This window comes from Porites lutea, chromosome 6 (genome assembly GCF_958299795.1).
Source record: "Porites lutea chromosome 6, jaPorLute2.1, whole genome shotgun sequence".
NCBI lineage: Eukaryota > Metazoa > Cnidaria > Anthozoa > Scleractinia > Poritidae > Porites > Porites lutea.
Genome location: NC_133206.1, coordinates 10,488,778 through 10,506,277, shown reverse-complemented (window position 1 = coordinate 10,506,277; position 17,500 = coordinate 10,488,778). Strand labels below are relative to the sequence as shown.

Below are 17,500 nucleotides of genomic sequence, written 5' to 3'. Positions count from 1 at the left end.
TAATAATGAATAGAGAAGAAGTTGGTGATAATCTTTTCCTTTTGCTATTTTTCAGGGAAAGATTAAGAACCCATAAAGCAGTAGGAAAACTGTCTTTTGGTCCTGACAAGGTAAAAGGTTATAATAATTATTGTATTTTGTTTTCATAGTTTTTGTACATGTACTAATGACTTACGCAAAGCTATATGTGCATGTATGTAGCATTGATACTGGATAAAATGTCCTTCAAAAATTAATGGTAGTTGTTTTACATGAGTTTTAATGCTGTATTACAATCGTGGTTATTATGATAATTATTTTATCTTTCAAGTTCAAGCTAAGTTTAGTTTCTTTTCTTTTGTTTTTGTGCATACTTGCAGTGTCTGTGTTGTGGCTTACAGTAATTATTTCCTTGTTTTATATTGTAATAATTTTCTTTGATTTTGGCTATATCTCTTAAATATTAACGATAATGAGGTTTAAACAAAGGGAGATAAAATTTAGACCAAGGACAAAATTGAACCATAACCTTCATGTATGCACGATAAGCACAAAGGAAAGGAAAATAAAATTTGAACCAAGAGGAAGTTAATAAGAATCACAATAGTTGTATGATCAAGGAACAAACTCATTACCTTTATACTCATGATTTGTGATTCTTGACTTTCAACTAAACCCTTGTGAATGAACTGGGACAAAATTTTGCAGTGTGAATGAGATTGGATAAAAAGACTGAGATGGCCTAGGGTTACTTAGAGCCAGTGTATAGTATAGTAGAATGCAAACTGTAACTATATTATGACTGAGTACAGACTGACATCATTGTTCTCCACTTACATGTAGTGTGAAATACTTAAGCAAATGTGTGGATGTACGTTAGCCTGAGTTGATTTAATGGGATTGCTACTCCAAATTTATTTTTCGTTATAATAGAATTATGAGTATTCTTCTGAGGACCTGGCAGACTATGGGGAGATTGGAAGAGGAGCTTATGGCACAGTGAATAAGATGTTACACAAAGAAAGTGATACTTACATGGCAGTGAAGGTAATAATAATAATAATAATAATAATAATAATAATAGTTAATAGAGTATGATCGTCCGGGTGAACGTAGTCCTGAATAGGGCTGTTGTTGACAGTGACTGACATTTCGACAACCTATGTGGTATTCATCTTTAGAGTCAAAGTGAGGTGTATCACATCAGTTGATGGTGTTAAACTATGGTTATTGATCTGTTAGGTCAATTAAGTTGCAATGTTATTGGTCATCTGTCAGTTAAGCCGTATTCGATCTATGTACATTGTATTGTCACAGTTAAACAGTCATTTATTGTTAGTAAAATTGTCGGTTGTCCAGTCATTCTGTCATAGTTACTTTTGGTTCAAGTCATTTGTATGGTGACGGTAACAGTTGACAGTAACAAAGAAAGCTTGTTTGTTGGATTTGGCCAAGATCTGAAGAAGGATCCTGGAGAGCTAAGGATATAGGAGATAGCTTAATGATTTGAGGAGACAAGACCACCAATACATACTATTGGTGTGAGACATGAACACAATAAATTATGATACACACAGTATCTCTTACTTGGATCAGCCTGGTAACTGGTGGTTTGGTCATCACTACACGTATGTTGTTGCACAAAGTGCAGTAATCTTGAAGCAACTTGAGTGAGAGTTTAAACAGATGCCAAGCTCTTCACATGGCTATTACATCTCTCTACCAAGAATGTTTATTTCCCTTTAGTGTGTAAGGATCTTAAAATATAAAACAGATCAACTGGGGCAAAAGGACAAAGCACATACAACGTATGTTAGTGACTGGACAGTACCTTTACCACTCTTTTAAAGAAATGGTCAATACACTTCTCCATGTTAATACTCTAGCATGGTTGATGTTATATTATTTCTTGTTGATTTCAGAGAATTCGTTCAACAGTTGATGAGAAGGAACAGAAACAGTTGTTGATGGATCTGGACGTTGTCATGCGCAGCAGTGACTGCAAGTATATTGTCAAGTTTTATGGAGCCTTATTCACTGAGGTGATGACACCGAAAAGTATTGTCTTAATTTGTTTTTAAACCAGGCTTTTATTGTCTCTAAAGGGGAATGGTTGCAGCACAGAAGTTAGCCACTCACTGAAGCCAAGGGGAAACTGATATTCTAAGTTGATCTTGCTTTTCCACCTTTTTGTAGGGTGATGCCTGGATTTGTATGGAACTAATGGACACATCTTTGGACCAGTGCTACCGTCATCTCTATGGTGTCATTCAACAATCTATACCTGAGGATATTTTAGGAATGACTTCTTTAGCAGTAAGTTACACCTCTCACTATTGTAACCTTGCAGCATTGACAGGAACACACTACTGTATTGAGATGTGTGTGAGATTTATATTCCCACACACAAAAATCCTAGGCGAAGAAAGTGTCCAGCTATTTAGAATGAGAGATGCCATACATTATTAATACTTTTCTGACAGCCAGATTTTCTACTAAAAATGAAGTTATTGCATCAAAGAACATGCATGACTAGGAGAGAGAATGGGAGAAAAAATTGAGGTGGTTATTTTCTTTCTCTAACTGTGACGATCATAATCTACCATTGTCTCTCAACAAAGTTTTTGTCATCTGTTTTATGTGTTTATTCAATTTGTTCAAAAATCTTGAAGGGGAGATAATTATACAGTTTAAGCTTTTCTTTTTACTCCTCTGACATGACATGAATAAATACAACACTATGGCAATAGTAGTGCAATCTTTACTGTGAAAGAGTTCCCCTACATGTATTATAAACAAGTTACATTCAGTAAAGCACTGGTAATTTTTTTTTAATTCTCAGGTTGTTAAAGCTCTGGACTACCTTAAAACCAAATTGAATATTATTCATAGAGGTAAGCTTAAGACCTTGGATTTCCACTGTAGTTGTCAGGACATCCTGGTAAATACTGTGTACTAGCTATATTAAAGAAAGATTATGTATGTAGCTTACTTGTGTTCTCTCATTGTGTTTAATAATCTGTTCATGTTCAGCGGCATAATTAAAAATGAAAATTTCATTCCAATGAGGCCTTAAACTGCTGATAAAAAATAAAATTGAGATCCAAGCTTTCACTGATCAACAGCATCATCTTGTGTTTGTTCCTTTAGATGTAAAGCCTTCAAACATTCTCTTAGACCTTCAAGGACACATCAAGTTGTGTGACTTTGGCATCAGTGGCCAACTGGTTGACTCCATTGCAAAAACTAGAGATGCTGGATGTAAACCCTACATGGCGGTATGTGGACGAAATTTAAACCCAGTATGTTGCTCCCAAATGCCAGTCAAGACTTTGACATTTCACTTTCTCTCCTCCCCTCCTCTTTTGCTTTTCTTGCACTCTTTATTTCTTTTGCTAGGAATTTACTAGGCTTCATTTGAGTGAAAAAAGTTTTGGGGAAAGCTTTGTGTATTGTAGGATTAGATGGAAGGATGTGTACATGTACTAATTACATAATAATAAATTAGTGATATTAAAGTGGAGGAGTCAGAAAGAATGAAGGTAGTGTGCTGAACTGAAATGTATTGGATTTTTAATATTCTTTATGTAGCCGGAGAGAATAGATCCCATGTCATCAAGACAAGGAAGTTATGATATCAGGTCAGATGTATGGAGTTTTGGTATAACACTGGTAAGTCAAAAGAAAAATCAATACAAGTTACATCTAAAACTTATTTTCCGTAGATTGCTCAGATCTTTAGTAATATCAGTTTTCAAGCTAAGATATAGGAAACCACACATTATTAACAGGAACTGCTTTTGTTGACTTTTTTGCCCATATCAATTCAGTGCACATGGATTCTGTTTCTCATCTAACTAACAGTGATTTGATTATTTTGCAGATTGAAGTTGCCACAGGAAAATTTCCCTATCCCAAGTGGAAGAGTGTTTTTGACCAGCTCACCCAAGTTGTGAAAGGAGACCCACCTCGCCTGACAAATGAGGATGGAAGAAATTTCTCAGATGAAATGCTTTCATTTACCAACATGTGGTAATTGTTTTTAGTAAAAATTAATTCCCTGCACAACAATTAAAGCTCCTTCTTTCCTTATGTCTTTAGTGAGATAAACTTTAGTTACATCATCATAGTATTTGTCTTAGTTCACAAGTCTTAAAAGCATGGTCTTTAGCTTAATAGCATAATTGAAGCATAGTCTAGATTTTCCATTCAGATGAGTTGTCAGCAGGGTTGACTCGACTGGGCTTTTGTTCAATTACTGCTTTTAAGAGGGTGGGGGGGGGGGGAGCTTTCAAATAGTATTCGACTACTTCACTGTAAACAACAATACCAGCTATCTTATAGTATCAAGGCATATTCCCGACCGTTGCATGAAAAGCTCCCCATTTTTGCTTCCTTAATTTCTCCTTCAAATTCACGAACCATTGTTTCATCACAGTATCTTGTAAACATTACAACGTTTGCCAAAAATACTCCACTTCACATCATATTTTGTAGCTCTCTCAATGTCTGATATTCAAGGAAACACTCTATCTTGTGTTTGATTTATCACTTCCTATTGTGTGGTTATCATTATCAAACACTCCTTTTTGTGTTTAAGTCTAGCAAAAAAATTCTCCTTTTGTCATTCCCTAAGGGGCTGTTTACATGGAGGGAGGACGATCCTAGAAGGCGGAACACTTTTTCGTTGAGTTTATGTGCAGACATTTTTGTCAGTGTGGTTGCCAAGTAGAGAAGGAATTAAAGATGGCGGGTGTCAATAACAAAAATAGGAAGATCCTAGTGCTAGGGACAAGTGCGACCCTTTGCATTTAAACTGAAATAAATACAGAAAATTTATGGTACTAGGATGATGCCCTGAAATGTCATCCGTCTCTTTGCCCCACCCTCCAAGAGACTCTCTCTTGCCTTGCCACCTGATGGGGGGAGGGGGGGAGGTTGGGTAGGGCAAAGGACTACTGCCCTCCAGGATCTTGCTGGTGCTAGGATCTCGCCCCTTCCACATGAACAACCCCTTACTCTGATTACCTTGCATTAATTTCAGAATTGTTTTCATTTTTCTTTTTTAACTAGTTTGACAAAAGATGTTACAAGAAGACCCAAGTACCGTGAGTTACTCAAGCATCCTTTTATCCTGAGGTATGAGGAAAAACAAGTTGATGTTGGATCCTGGCTCAGCGGAGTTCTGGCGCAGGCGCCATTGCCAAAGTTTGATAAATTAGAGATATGATGTCTTTATACCGAACTATTTTTGCACAGATTTAATGATGTAAATACGTAAATGCCTCATTTGAGCACATTGTAAAAGTCACTTAGCAGCTAAAAGTGGTGTTAAATAATTTTGATATATTTTTTTGGCTTCAGGAGGCAGGTACATTGTGTATTGATTAGTTTTCACCATGTGTTGCCAGATCATTATAGATTTCTGGCAAACTGACCACCTTCTCCTCCCATGAGCCAACATTTTGCCCTAAGCAAGAGGTAAGTGTTAATGTTGGCTTTGGAGAGGGGTAGGTGGGCAGTTTCTAAGAAACCTTAATTGATTTGCAACGGTTACAATTGCACACAGGAGGCCGCCTTGGCTTTACGGGTGATTATAATACCATACTGACACAATGTGATGTATGGAATTTACTTCGCACTACTTACCTGTATATTTGCAGTGTTGGAAGTGTATTGTTGCTAAAACTGCTCCATAAGTCGCTTGCTGAAATGTTCATTTGGTTTTTCTTTAATGTCACGATTTTTAAACTAGCTAGCGAAGTTGTTCTGCTTACACTATTTGAAATGTATCTCAGTGTCAACTTGAAAAAATAGTGGAAGTAAAAGAATATAGCCCACTAGCAAGCTCTCCGGGGCTAGAAAGAACCTTGTTTGCTAATGAACAGAAACTCCGAAACTTAGGAATTTCTGTGATGTAAGTATGCCAGTGGTTCTGTAGACCATAAGTTGTTTTTTATATATTTTGCCGCTTGTCAATTTATTGTAGAATTAAAAAAATATTCCTTTTAATTAGTACTTCATCTAGAATTTTCCCTTTTACAGTTTCTTTAGTGATTTAGCTTTTATTATTCTCAAGGAATCTGTAGTCAGTCTTGCCCTTTAAGTTTTATACAGATAAAATAATGTGACATGTCCTAAAGAGTATATTTTTGATCTTTCGTGAAGAATATTCTGTACCGAGTGTGGGAAATTACTGCATTTGTATGTACAGTGTAATCCTATTTGTACTCTGTAATATTAGAAATCGTAGTGTTTAACTAAAGAAGTTCGAATATAGCCATTAAGTAGCAAACAGGCGTAAAATTACTATTGATAGTAATCTATTTGGACAAACTGAGGACGGTAAATTTTCTCCGCCGAATATTGCGCAAAAAATGTGGCAATCACCCTACGAAGACATGTTTTAATTAATTAAAATTGTTATTTATTTCTAAGGGATATGTAGAAAAGCTTGAATGTGAGAGCAGAGTTAGTCAAGTTAGTAACGCTTTTAGTTAAGCAAGAGACCGAGAGCGGAGATGATTCTCAAGAGTTTTGTGTAAACTGTGTTAGCTATGGTGATGATAATAATAAAAGAAATTTGAAATCTTTGATTACCATCTTGTTTCATTTAAGTGTTTCCCCCACTCCTCTCGGGTTAGGTTTCGTTACGCGTTCCTGCCCTGAGGGGCGAGGACTGCGTGAAGTCAAAGAACGTCTGCGTGGGAGGCTACCACTCCTCCCCCCTTCTTTGACTCAGTAACATTGAAAAGTGACTGCATTTTGATAAGAAAAAAATGTTTGAGAACGCTGTCTGTGAAGCCAAACCCTCAACGTGAAAAGAGGCTGGCTGGAGTCAATTCGGCCTGCAACAACGAGTAAGATTCAACGACGACAGGGAGACTTAGACAATGTCCGAAAATTCAGATTTTACCCCTTATCCTCCAGCAAATTTTGACAACGCGCCTTTATAAACGGTAGTGAACGTTTATAACGAATAAACAACCGTTCCTCCCGCTCGGGAGTTCACGAAGCACCTGGCCTATTGCAGTGCGCGCGTTTGTCAGTGGTAACATTTGTAAAACTTCTGTTTATAGAGACTTGTATAGAACGATATAAATGACAAACATGCTATCGTACATGCATAGAGTTTGTACTGGAAAAGTCCGTTTTCGCGACTCTTCTGATCTTCTATTTCATTTCTTGCGAAGTGGACCGCCGTACACAGCCTAGTTCTATTCACCTTAACTCTCAGCCATATCATTTCGACACGCGTTGGTTTAGACTTATCTTGTATGACCTGTATTTTTAAAAAATTAATTGACCTCTGCGACCAAACGACTGGTAACAAAGAAAGACTTGGGTCCATTTAAAATTGACAGAGGTGTAGTTGATTCCAATCGATCGGTCAATCTTCCCTTTAATATAAGGAAAATCCTTTGTACTTATCCTCGGAAGAGTAAAGATATAAGAGGTCTTCAAATGTTTCAGATCGGCGACTTTGCATCGTTCCTGGCTGGAGGGCTGACTTGCATACCGCGCGGAGATTTGTTTGTTTCATGGTCGGGTGGTAGACTAAGACCAGACTCCATAAAATTCGGAGATTCAGTGGAAAAAGAATCTCCGAATTTTCTATGGTTTAAGATTGCCAAAGAATATATACAAAAACCGAAAAAGATATCTATGTATGTGGCACATATATCCCACCTCAAAATTCCATTTACTTTTATCCTGAACTATTTGAAGAACTTGAAAACGATATTGAGAAATTCTCGGCTTTTGGATCAATTTTTCTCATGGGTGATTTCAACTCTAGAACAGGCAAATACTCAGACAATGTCTGTCAAGAGGGCAACACCATTATAACAAAAGATCAATCTGAATTCTCCTTATGCGCCGTTCAGCGACACAGCTTTGATAACGAATTAAATAACCACGGTAAACGGCTTTTAGAAATATGTAGGAGTGCAGATCTAACGATTATGAATGGTAGATCCCGTGGCGATTCGCTGGGAAGGCCAACATTTCATGGTAAATTAGGAGTTAGTGTTGTTGACTATGCAATATGCGACCAAGACTTATTCCACTCTATCGCGAATTTTGTTGTCAAAGAGCCGTCAAGTTTATCAGATCATAGTCCAATAATGACGAGTGGCTTAACATTACTATGGTAAATACTCACTAAGCTACAGAAAATACCAATGATACATTAATTTGTTTACCCAAACAGTTTATATGGGAAAATGATTCATCACAAACATTTAAAACAGCACTGCAAACAAGTGACATAGAGAATGATATATGATTTTCTTGTTGACAGTAGGCCAGACAAACACATAAACTCTTCTCTCCATGCAGTAGAAAGGATTCTTTTTACAGCCGCAAACATTGTTTGAAAATTAAGAACGTTAAAAGACGATATACTAGATTATCTTATGTTTTGTCTAACAAAAAAATGGTTTGATAAAGAATGTCGTCTTCAGAGACACGAATTGAGGAAACTTGCTAATCTAAAACACAGAGATCCTCTCAATATTACGCTTAGGGAAAACTATCACACTGTCTTAAAACAGTACAAAAACGTTCTGAAACAGAAGAGAAAAGAATACTATCATACTAAGATTTCGGAACTGCAAGAAATGATAGATAACTCAAACAGCCGAAATTTTTGGAACTGCTTGAAATATATGGAAGATTCTATGAAGGAAACTAGTACTCCGCCAATCTCAGAAGAAAGTTGGTTGTCTCACTTCCAGTCACTACACTCAAACGAGCCTCTTAATTCACACCTTGAAGAAGCCATTATCGATGAGTTAACAAGATTAGAAGACGCAACAACACAATCGCATGCCTTGGACTACCTAATAACTGAACTCGAAATACGCACAGCCGCTAACAAACTCAAAAACAACAAAATCTTCGTATTCAGATAGAATAAAAAATGAAATGATCAAATCCAGCTTAAATGAACTAATGCCTATTTATCTAAAGTTATTTAACGCTGTTCTGACGTCAGGCACTATGCCTCAAACATGGTACGGTGGCCTTATAACACCAATTTTTAAAAGTGGGACTAAAAGTGATCCCTCAAATTATCGAGGAATTTGTATTTCTAGTTGTGTTGGGAAACTATTTTGCTCAATTCTCAATCATAGACTTCTCAAGCACATTCAGTCGCGTGACATACTTCATAAATCTCAAATAGGTTTCTTAGCAAATAATCGAACCGCTGACCATGTTCTTACACTACGAACATTAATTGACAAATACGTTAACTGTCACAAAACGAAAGTATACGCATGTTTTGTGGACTTTAGAAAAGCATTTGATTCAATGTGGCACGATGGACTCTTATACAAGCTGTTACAAATAAATGTCCGAGGAAACTTCTATAAAGTCATAAAAAGTTTATACTCAAACTCTACCTGTTCTATTAGGATTGGACATAACCAAACACAACCTTTTCAATACACTAGAGGTGTGCGTCAAGGCTGCATTTTAAGCCCTCTTCTCTTCAACCTATACGTTAATGATCTAGCTTTTTCATTCAACAATATTTTATCTGATCCGTTTGTGCTACCAAATGGCACCAAACTCAATTCTCATGGCACCAAACTCAATTCGACGATGTAGTACTTACAGAGCTATGTGATCGAGGTCATAGCGATCCCATCACCCCACTGGACTTGGATGTACTTGTAGAGGATTACACGACTACACTCTCTCAAGTTCTTGATCGTCACGCACCTTTAAAAACCAAAACAGTGCAGGCTAGGCCCAAGGTACCCTGGTATACCAGTGAGATAGCTGAGGCAAAAAGGCGACGCCGGAAAGCAGAACGGAGATGGAGAAGAACACGATCACAGGAACATTTGTTGGCATTCAAGAAACTCAAGAACCACGTTACTTATTTAAGTACACGGATTAAGCGTGCTTTCTACTCAGACTTTGTGAACGACATTAGTGAAGACCAAAGAAAGCTATTCAGGGCCACTCGATCATCGTTACTTCCGAGGAATGAGTTGTGTTTTCCAGAATACACGGACAACTCAATCTTAGCCAACGATATCGGGCGGTTTTTTGCGACCGTAAGATTGCAAAGATTCGGGCAGAGCTTGATGCGTGTACTCTTCATCCTGGGGCGGTGGCTAAGGATAAAGTGTTTACAGGCGATACGAAACTTGATCATTTCAATACGTACTCTGTGGAAGATATAAGGAGGCTGGTCAGTAGATCATCGAAGAAAAGCTGTCAACTTGATCCTATGCCGACCAGTTTAGTAGTCGGCATGTCCGATATGCTTCTCCCCATCATCACTAATGTCGTGAATTCTTCACTTTCCTTGGGACACTTTCCATCTGATTGGAAAAGGGTCCTTGTGGATCCAAGACTGAAGAAGACCAAGCAAGGGACTTCCTTATCCAATTTAAGACCTGTGAGTAATCTGCAATACCTCTCTAAATTGGTTGAAAGGGCAGTTTATGATCAGACAACCGATCACGTTACTCAGTCGGGCTTGTATCCCATCCTCCAGTCAGCCTATCGACTTGGTCATAGCACAGAGACTGCCCTATTGAAGATACAGAATGACATACTAGCTGCAATGGACAATCAACGAGTTACTCTCTTGGTATTGCTAGACCTGAGTGCAGCATTCGACACGATTGACCACCAAGTGTTGGTGAATCGCCTGTACGTGACGTATGGAATTACAGGTACCGATCTTAAATGGTTTCACTGGTATTTATCAAGCAGGAAACAGCGAATCCTGATTATTAACGGGAGCTATTCGAGTGACTTTGATCTCCCTCAAGGGCACCTCAAGGATCATGTCTTGGTCCCTTGCTCTTCACGTTGTACGCAAGTAAGCTCTTCGATGTTGTTGAATCCCATCTCCCTAACGTTCACGCATACGCTGATGATACTCAGCTCTATATCTCATTTAAGACGGATGGTTCTGCTACTGAGACGGATGCTGTTGACGCTTTACAAGCTTGCATCAGGGACATAAGAACCTGGATGGTCCAAGACAAACTTCGGCTGAACGATGCTAAGACCGAGTTTCTTATTATAGGTACACGCGCACAGTTAAATAAGGTTACGATAAGTGACTTGCAAGTAGGTGAGGCTAAGGTTTCTGCTGTTTACTCTGTTAGAAATCTGGGTGCTTGGTTTGATGCAAACATGAATATGACCACACATATTAACAGCATATGTCAGGCTATTTATTGCCATCTACATAACATCCGGCGTATTAGAAAGTATTTATCATATGACAATAGGAAGTCCATTTTACAGGCTATTATAATGTCACGATTAGACTATTGTAACGGTCTATTATATGGTACGCCCGCTGTTCATCTTGGTAAGCTGCAACGCCTGCAGAACGCGGCAGCTCGGCTGGTATGTACTATATCTAGGTATGATCCTATCACACCATCCCTGATCAACCTGCACTGGCTTCCGGTTACCCACAGAATAGAATTCACGATAGCAAAATGCTAGTTCACAAATTTATTTACGGCGTCGCACCACAATATCTTTTAGACTTGATAAAAATCAAAGAGAGCTCGCGGTATCAGTTGAGATCATACCGGGGCATACTCCTAATGGACAATACCTATAGAACAAAAAAGACACTCGGGGATAGGGCGTTTGAAAATGCCGCGCCCAAAGTATGGAATCGACTCCCTCTAGAAATTGGACAATGTCAATCATTGAACATTTTTAAAGTTTTACTAAAGACACATCTTTTTAAATTAGCGTTTTATTAGTTCTTTTATTAACTCATATTTTACTTTTATTGTTTTCCGAAAATTGTAAATTATGATTATTATTATCATTATTTGGATTAGCCATTTATTACTTTAAGATTTTAGTGTTGTAATGCGCATTCGATCATATCTTTATCGCATGGTAGACTGCGCAATATAAGAAATAAACATTATTATTATTATTATTATTCTCTTTTTTATGCTGACGACCTTATTATATTATCACGATCGAAACTAGGATTACAAAATTGCCTGAACAAATTGTCTTCATATTGCAACTCCTGGATGCTTAAAATTAACCCCAAGAAAACCAAAATAATGGTTTTCCAAAAAGGCACAAAAAAATGTGATTATGTTTTTCACATAGGCAATGAAATGATAGACATTGTAAAAGACTATACTTACTTAGGGACTCGCATCTCGTCTCCCGGAAATTTTACACTCTCACTTGAACACCTTCGACAAAAAGCCCTTCATGCTCTATTTAGTCTAAGACGCCACGCTGATTTTGGTAAACTGAAACCCTCCCTTCAAATAAAGTTTTTGACACAATGATCTCACCGATTTTAACTTACAATAGTGAAGTTTGGGGTGCCTTTGTGAAATCAGATTTTAAGTCATGGGATAACTCCGGAATCGAAAAAACTCATTTACACTTCTGTAAACGATATTTAGAAGTCCATAACAAGTCATCCAATGTTGCATGCAGATCTGAACTTGGCAGATTCCCTCTGATCATTGATATAAATAACAAGATACTTAATTACTTAAACTATCTCCAAGAAAAAGATGAAAATTCTATAGTTAAACAATCTTTAAAAATATCTGTTGACCTTTATCATAGTGGTCAAAATAATTTTTACTCCAGTCTTAAGAAGATGACTGACTACCATGATTTCCCAGGCTTTAATTGTAATTTACTGAATAAATGTAAAATTAAGCAATATGTAGATCTTATGCAAAAGAAATATATCACTTACTGGAATCATACCCTTCAACATTCACAAAAACTTAACTTTTATTATAAAATCAAAACGAATTATAGCCCTTCTGTCTTCCTAGATTTAACAAGAAAGAACCCTTCTAGGAAAACATTAGTGAAACTGAGAATAAGCAGTCACAAACTAAGGATTGAGACAGGTAGATACGACAATCTACCACGTGACGAAAGGTTATGCAGTCTCTGCAATTGTAACAGAATTGAAGATGAAACTCACTTTTTATCAGATTGTCCAAGTTTTTCTTCGATAAGAGATATGTTCTTCTCTAAACTAGAACCTAAAATACCGTTTCTGAGACTACAATCACATGAGTCCTTACAATCACATCTGATGAGTTCTACTGACTATTTTATTAACATCCAATTAATTTCATTTATATCAACTTGCTTTGAATTGAGAGACAAACTTATCTCCGGAATAAATAATCCTACTGATGGTTAGAAAAACAATGATTAATAAGTTTCAAATTATTTTAAATATTTAATTTACAAGGAATCAATGAGTAATTTCAAGTAGCTTTTGCAATACTGTAATACTTTGTCATGGTCATGCAAATAAAGCTTATTGTTGTTGTTAATAAAGTGTTACGAAAAATTGTATTGCGTGACTAGCGTGACTTTCTAGAAGCTTCGCGAGAGTTCGTAGTTTGTTTATTTTAGGATCTTGCGTAAGCGTTCCTAAAGCGGTATATTTTGTAATCTTTCTATAATTAGACTATTTGTAAAGTTCTAGAATCTTATTGAAAAAGTATATAAGTAGGCGAGCCCGAGTTAAGTTTTAACTAGTTTTCACAAACGAGGAGAGTTCGACGTTAGTCGTGTTTAGTCAAGTGTGACGAAAGCAGTGTTTATTCAAGTTGGCGGAGGCCGTCAGTAAGGGAAAGTTCATTTAATATGGCAAGGGGGGGATGAAGATATTGAGGGGGGGCTCCGAAAATTTTTAGACACCCGAAGGGGGGGCTCTGAAAAAATTGTTGCGCTAGGAGGGGGGGCTCCGAAAATTTGTATACTTCAAAACCAACACATGACATCATCATACAGATCGGATGGTTTTCAACTCAACAATTTAATGACCTGTGCAACTCAGCTATATCACGTGGTTTACAGATATAACAAATGTAGTCTCAGTAATTATTACACTCTTGTTCATCCTAAAAATGCTTTAGAAAATTGTATCACAACTGTATCTCAAGTTTGTCATAGTATAAACCATTGAAGACAATAACGGTAAATATATTTAATACAGTCCAGCGATCTTTTTTCAGGGGAGCAAAGAAATTGAAGGAGGAGGGGGGGGCTCTGAAATTTTTTCGACTACCAAGGAGGGGGCTCCTAAAAAATTGAACCGCTAGCGAGGGGGGCTGCTAAAATTTCAAGCTTCGAGTTTCAATATCTTCATCCCCTCCCCTTGTCATATTAAATGAACTTTCCCTAAGTTCATCAAGTTAATTGAAGTTGGCGGTTGCCGTGTAAGTTTAACGAGTTACGTGCTGTTGTGGAGTTTTACTTCTTTGAAACTACGTTCATTTTGGAATAAATCTTCTTGTTGCTGTTCCGACAACCCTGCGTTCAGTTTAGTTTGCAAGCTACCCGTCCTCTAAAAGATTACCCGCGTAACATAAAGCATTTTGATGAACAATTCTATTTCAATTAAGTTCAATTTGTTTAAATTCACTGCAGATCCTGGAGGCAAAGGCCCGCATTTTTGTTTGACATTGGACAAAATCACTTTCCGCTTGATCGTACAGTAATTCCACAGTCACGATGAATTTCAGTCGAAGTACTACTCGATAACAGCTTATCTCAACTCTGAAGCATTTGACATATTTACGTACGTCCTTTCATAAACTTGTAGCATTTGAATAATACGCAATTAACTGGATCTTTAGCTTTTGAATCGCACACTGACGCGAACATATTGACATAGTTCGCGATGTTATTATTTTCCATTGTTGCTCAGTTCGACTTCTGTCAGCGCAAAACCAGCGGGTTGCAGATAAATTAGCTTCTCAGGAATATTTAGGCTGTGCACGTGACCAGCCGATGCCAGGGCCTTTTCCCGCCCCACCCATTTTTTTAAGGGAAAAGCCCTGGGGACGAGGTTGCCTATAAACGGGATACGAAACTTAGCGATTTAATTAATGACAAGAGATATCGGGAAATGTTGTTGAAGAGAACTGGTATCCCATACTCACGAAAAAAAGAAAACCTTTTATGTATGTCATGAAAGATATTGCTCATCGTGGCTGTATAAACAGTCCGGAATATTGTAGTCCCCATGCGTTTTCGGCTCGGTCATTCCTGGACTCTACCATGAGCTGTGACGTCACCGGGGTACTCACCGAGAATGCGTTACGGACCTTCGCACGCAATTTTGCAGCACAGCGCGTGGAAATTAATGGCGTTTAAGTCCATTTTAATAAAAGATATTTTTATAAAAAGATTAGATATGAGGAGGCTGTTATCATAGGTTGCTAATTTCGAGGTAAACATTTTGATACTTACCAGGATTGGTGGGGAAGCATTTTTTGTTTTGCAGGAAAAAAGTTAAAAGCCCGCCATTGTTTTCAAATTTGCCGCCAGAGCCTGGGCATTAAGTTCACGCATGCTCATTACGTTTTTCCGCTCTGAAGTAGTCCTCGGCTCGCCGCTAAACCATTTCCGAGTTGCCCCTAGCCTCTGTTTCAAAGCGAGGCTAGGTGCTAAGCCATTGATATGAAAGTGGTTTTTGATTCTCACCCAAATAAAACTTATTTTCACAAGAACTGGGTATTGCTTTTAGCCTCGTTTTGAAATAGCGATTTTGGAACTCGGAAATGGCCTATTTCGACAGTAAGCTTCGATAAACGGTTACCACTCGCTTTCCCCTTCATAGAAATCGGAGGAAAGCAAAAAATTACAATAGCCAGTATCTGTGACAAGAAGAAAATCGTGTAAAACTTTTCGTAGATATAAAAGGTCGCTCAAGATCGCGCGCTGTGAGGTTACGCATAATTTTAGCTTTTCGCATAGCGCTAATTTATTACACCCAGGTTTTTTAGGGTGTACTAGGGGACACGTGACCAGCCGATGCCAGGGCCTTTTCCCGCCCCACCCAATTTTTGAGGGAAAGGCCCTGGAGACGAGGTTGGTTTATAGCGAGCTAGTAATATTACAATTCCGCATCTCCCTCTCCAATTTTCTTAAAATTCAGTATCCCAGCCTAAGAATAAGCCAGATCTCGGATACCGAATAACTTATTGCGGACCCTCCAACTCTCTTTCATGCGTAGCAGTCGTTTCCAAGGCATTTCATTTTTTAGCTAAGTGGGAAAAGCACACCAGACGCGTGAGGGCAAGGAACATAACAAGGAGCACAAAATAGAAACAGAGGGAACGAGCGGGAAAGAAAAGGAATAACCTTATTTGGCTAAAAGGCGGCAGAAGCGACTGCTACGCAACCTAAATTGCCAATTAAGACAATTTATAGCATCAAACAACATGCTTTCTAGTGCCGATCTTCAGCTCGACTGCTTACAAGCTGTTTGTTTACTACTGTCAACTCACTACGAATTCTTTCTACATGCTTATGATCTTCACCGAAAATTTGTTTCGTAATTGTCAGTGCTTTTTCGCGAAGTTCTTTGGCTTGATTGTATTCTCCCAGGCGTTCGTACACTAATGCCAAGTTGTTATAAACTGTTGCTACATCGGCATGATCTTCACCAAAAATCTTTTTGCGAATTATCAGTGCTTTTTCTTGAACTTCCTTGGCTTGATTGTATTCTCCCAGGCGTTCATACACTAATGCCAAGTTGTTATAACTTGTTGCTACATCGGCCTGATCTTGACCAAAAATCTTTTTGCTAATAATCAGATCTTGTTCGTGAAGTTCTTTGGCTTGATTGTATTCTCCCAGGCGTTCATAAACTGATGCCAACTTGTTGTAACTTGTTGTTACAGCGGCATGATCTTCACCAAAAATCTTTTTGTAATTAGTCAGTACTTTTTCCTCAAGTTCTTTGGCTTGATTGTATTCTCCCAGGCGTTCATACACTAATGCCAAGTTGTTGTAACTTGTTGCTACAGCAGCATGATCTTCACCAAAAATCTTTTTTTTAATAGTCAGTGCTTTATGGTCAAGTTCTTTGACTTCATTGTATTCTCCCAGGCGTTCATACACGGATGCCAAGTTGTTGTAACTTGTTGCTACATCGGCATGATCTTCACCAAAAATCTTTTTATAAATAGTCAGTGCTTTTTCGTGAAGTTCTTTGGCTTGATTGTATTCTCCCAGGCGTTCATACACTAAAGCCAAGTTGTTGTAACATGTTGCTACATCGGCATGATCTTCACCAAAAATCTTTTTGCGAAATATCAGTGCTTTTCCGTCAAGTTCTTTGGCTTGATTGTATTCTCCCAGGCGTTCGTACACTACTGCCAAGTTGTTATAACTTGTTGCTACAGCGGCATGATCTTTACCAAAAATCTTTTTTTTAATAGTCAGTGCTTTTTCGTGAAGTTCTTTGGCTTGATTGTATTCTCCCAGGCGTTCATACACTGATGCCAACTTGTTGTAACTTGTTGTTACAGCGGCATGATCTTCACCAAAAATCTTTTTGAAGATAGTCAGTACTTTTTCCTGAAGTTCTTTGGCTTGATTGTATTCTCCCAGGCGTTCATACACTGATGCCAAGTTGTTGTAACTTGTTGCTACACCAGCATGATCTTCACCAAAAATCTTTTTTTCAATAGTCAGTGCTTTGGCTTGATTGTATTCTCCCAGG

General features: G+C 37.9%; 2 protein-coding genes and 1 pseudogene across 2 annotated transcripts in view; 2 read left to right on the top strand and 1 right to left on the bottom strand.

The window, feature by feature from the left end:
* Window positions 1-6,575, top strand: part of LOC140940330 (dual specificity mitogen-activated protein kinase kinase 4-like) — a 7,828-nt gene extending 1,253 nt beyond the window's left edge. Inside the window, exons 3-11 of the mRNA XM_073389269.1 lie at window positions 56-110; window positions 913-1,026; window positions 1,902-2,021; window positions 2,176-2,295; window positions 2,822-2,873; window positions 3,130-3,257; window positions 3,571-3,651; window positions 3,863-4,011; window positions 5,053-6,575. Of these exons, the coding sequence (XP_073245370.1) occupies window positions 56-110; window positions 913-1,026; window positions 1,902-2,021; window positions 2,176-2,295; window positions 2,822-2,873; window positions 3,130-3,257; window positions 3,571-3,651; window positions 3,863-4,011; window positions 5,053-5,209 (976 nt within the window). The 3' untranslated portion in view covers window positions 5,210-6,575. The remainder of the gene's footprint in view (window positions 1-55; window positions 111-912; window positions 1,027-1,901; window positions 2,022-2,175; window positions 2,296-2,821; window positions 2,874-3,129; window positions 3,258-3,570; window positions 3,652-3,862; window positions 4,012-5,052) is intronic.
* A 1,182-nt stretch (window positions 6,576-7,757) lies between these two features.
* Window positions 7,758-10,972, top strand: LOC140941869 (uncharacterized; annotated as a pseudogene).
* Window positions 10,973-16,143: 5,171 nt separating this feature from the next.
* LOC140941868 (uncharacterized) overlaps window positions 16,144-17,500 on the bottom strand; it is a 13,209-nt gene continuing 11,852 nt past the window's right edge. Inside the window, exons 3-4 of the mRNA XM_073390876.1 lie at window positions 17,448-17,500; window positions 16,144-16,175 (exon numbers count right to left, since the gene is read on the bottom strand). The exon at window positions 17,448-17,500 is cut by the window's right edge and continues 262 nt beyond it. Of these exons, the coding sequence (XP_073246977.1) occupies window positions 16,144-16,175; window positions 17,448-17,500 (85 nt within the window). The remainder of the gene's footprint in view (window positions 16,176-17,447) is intronic.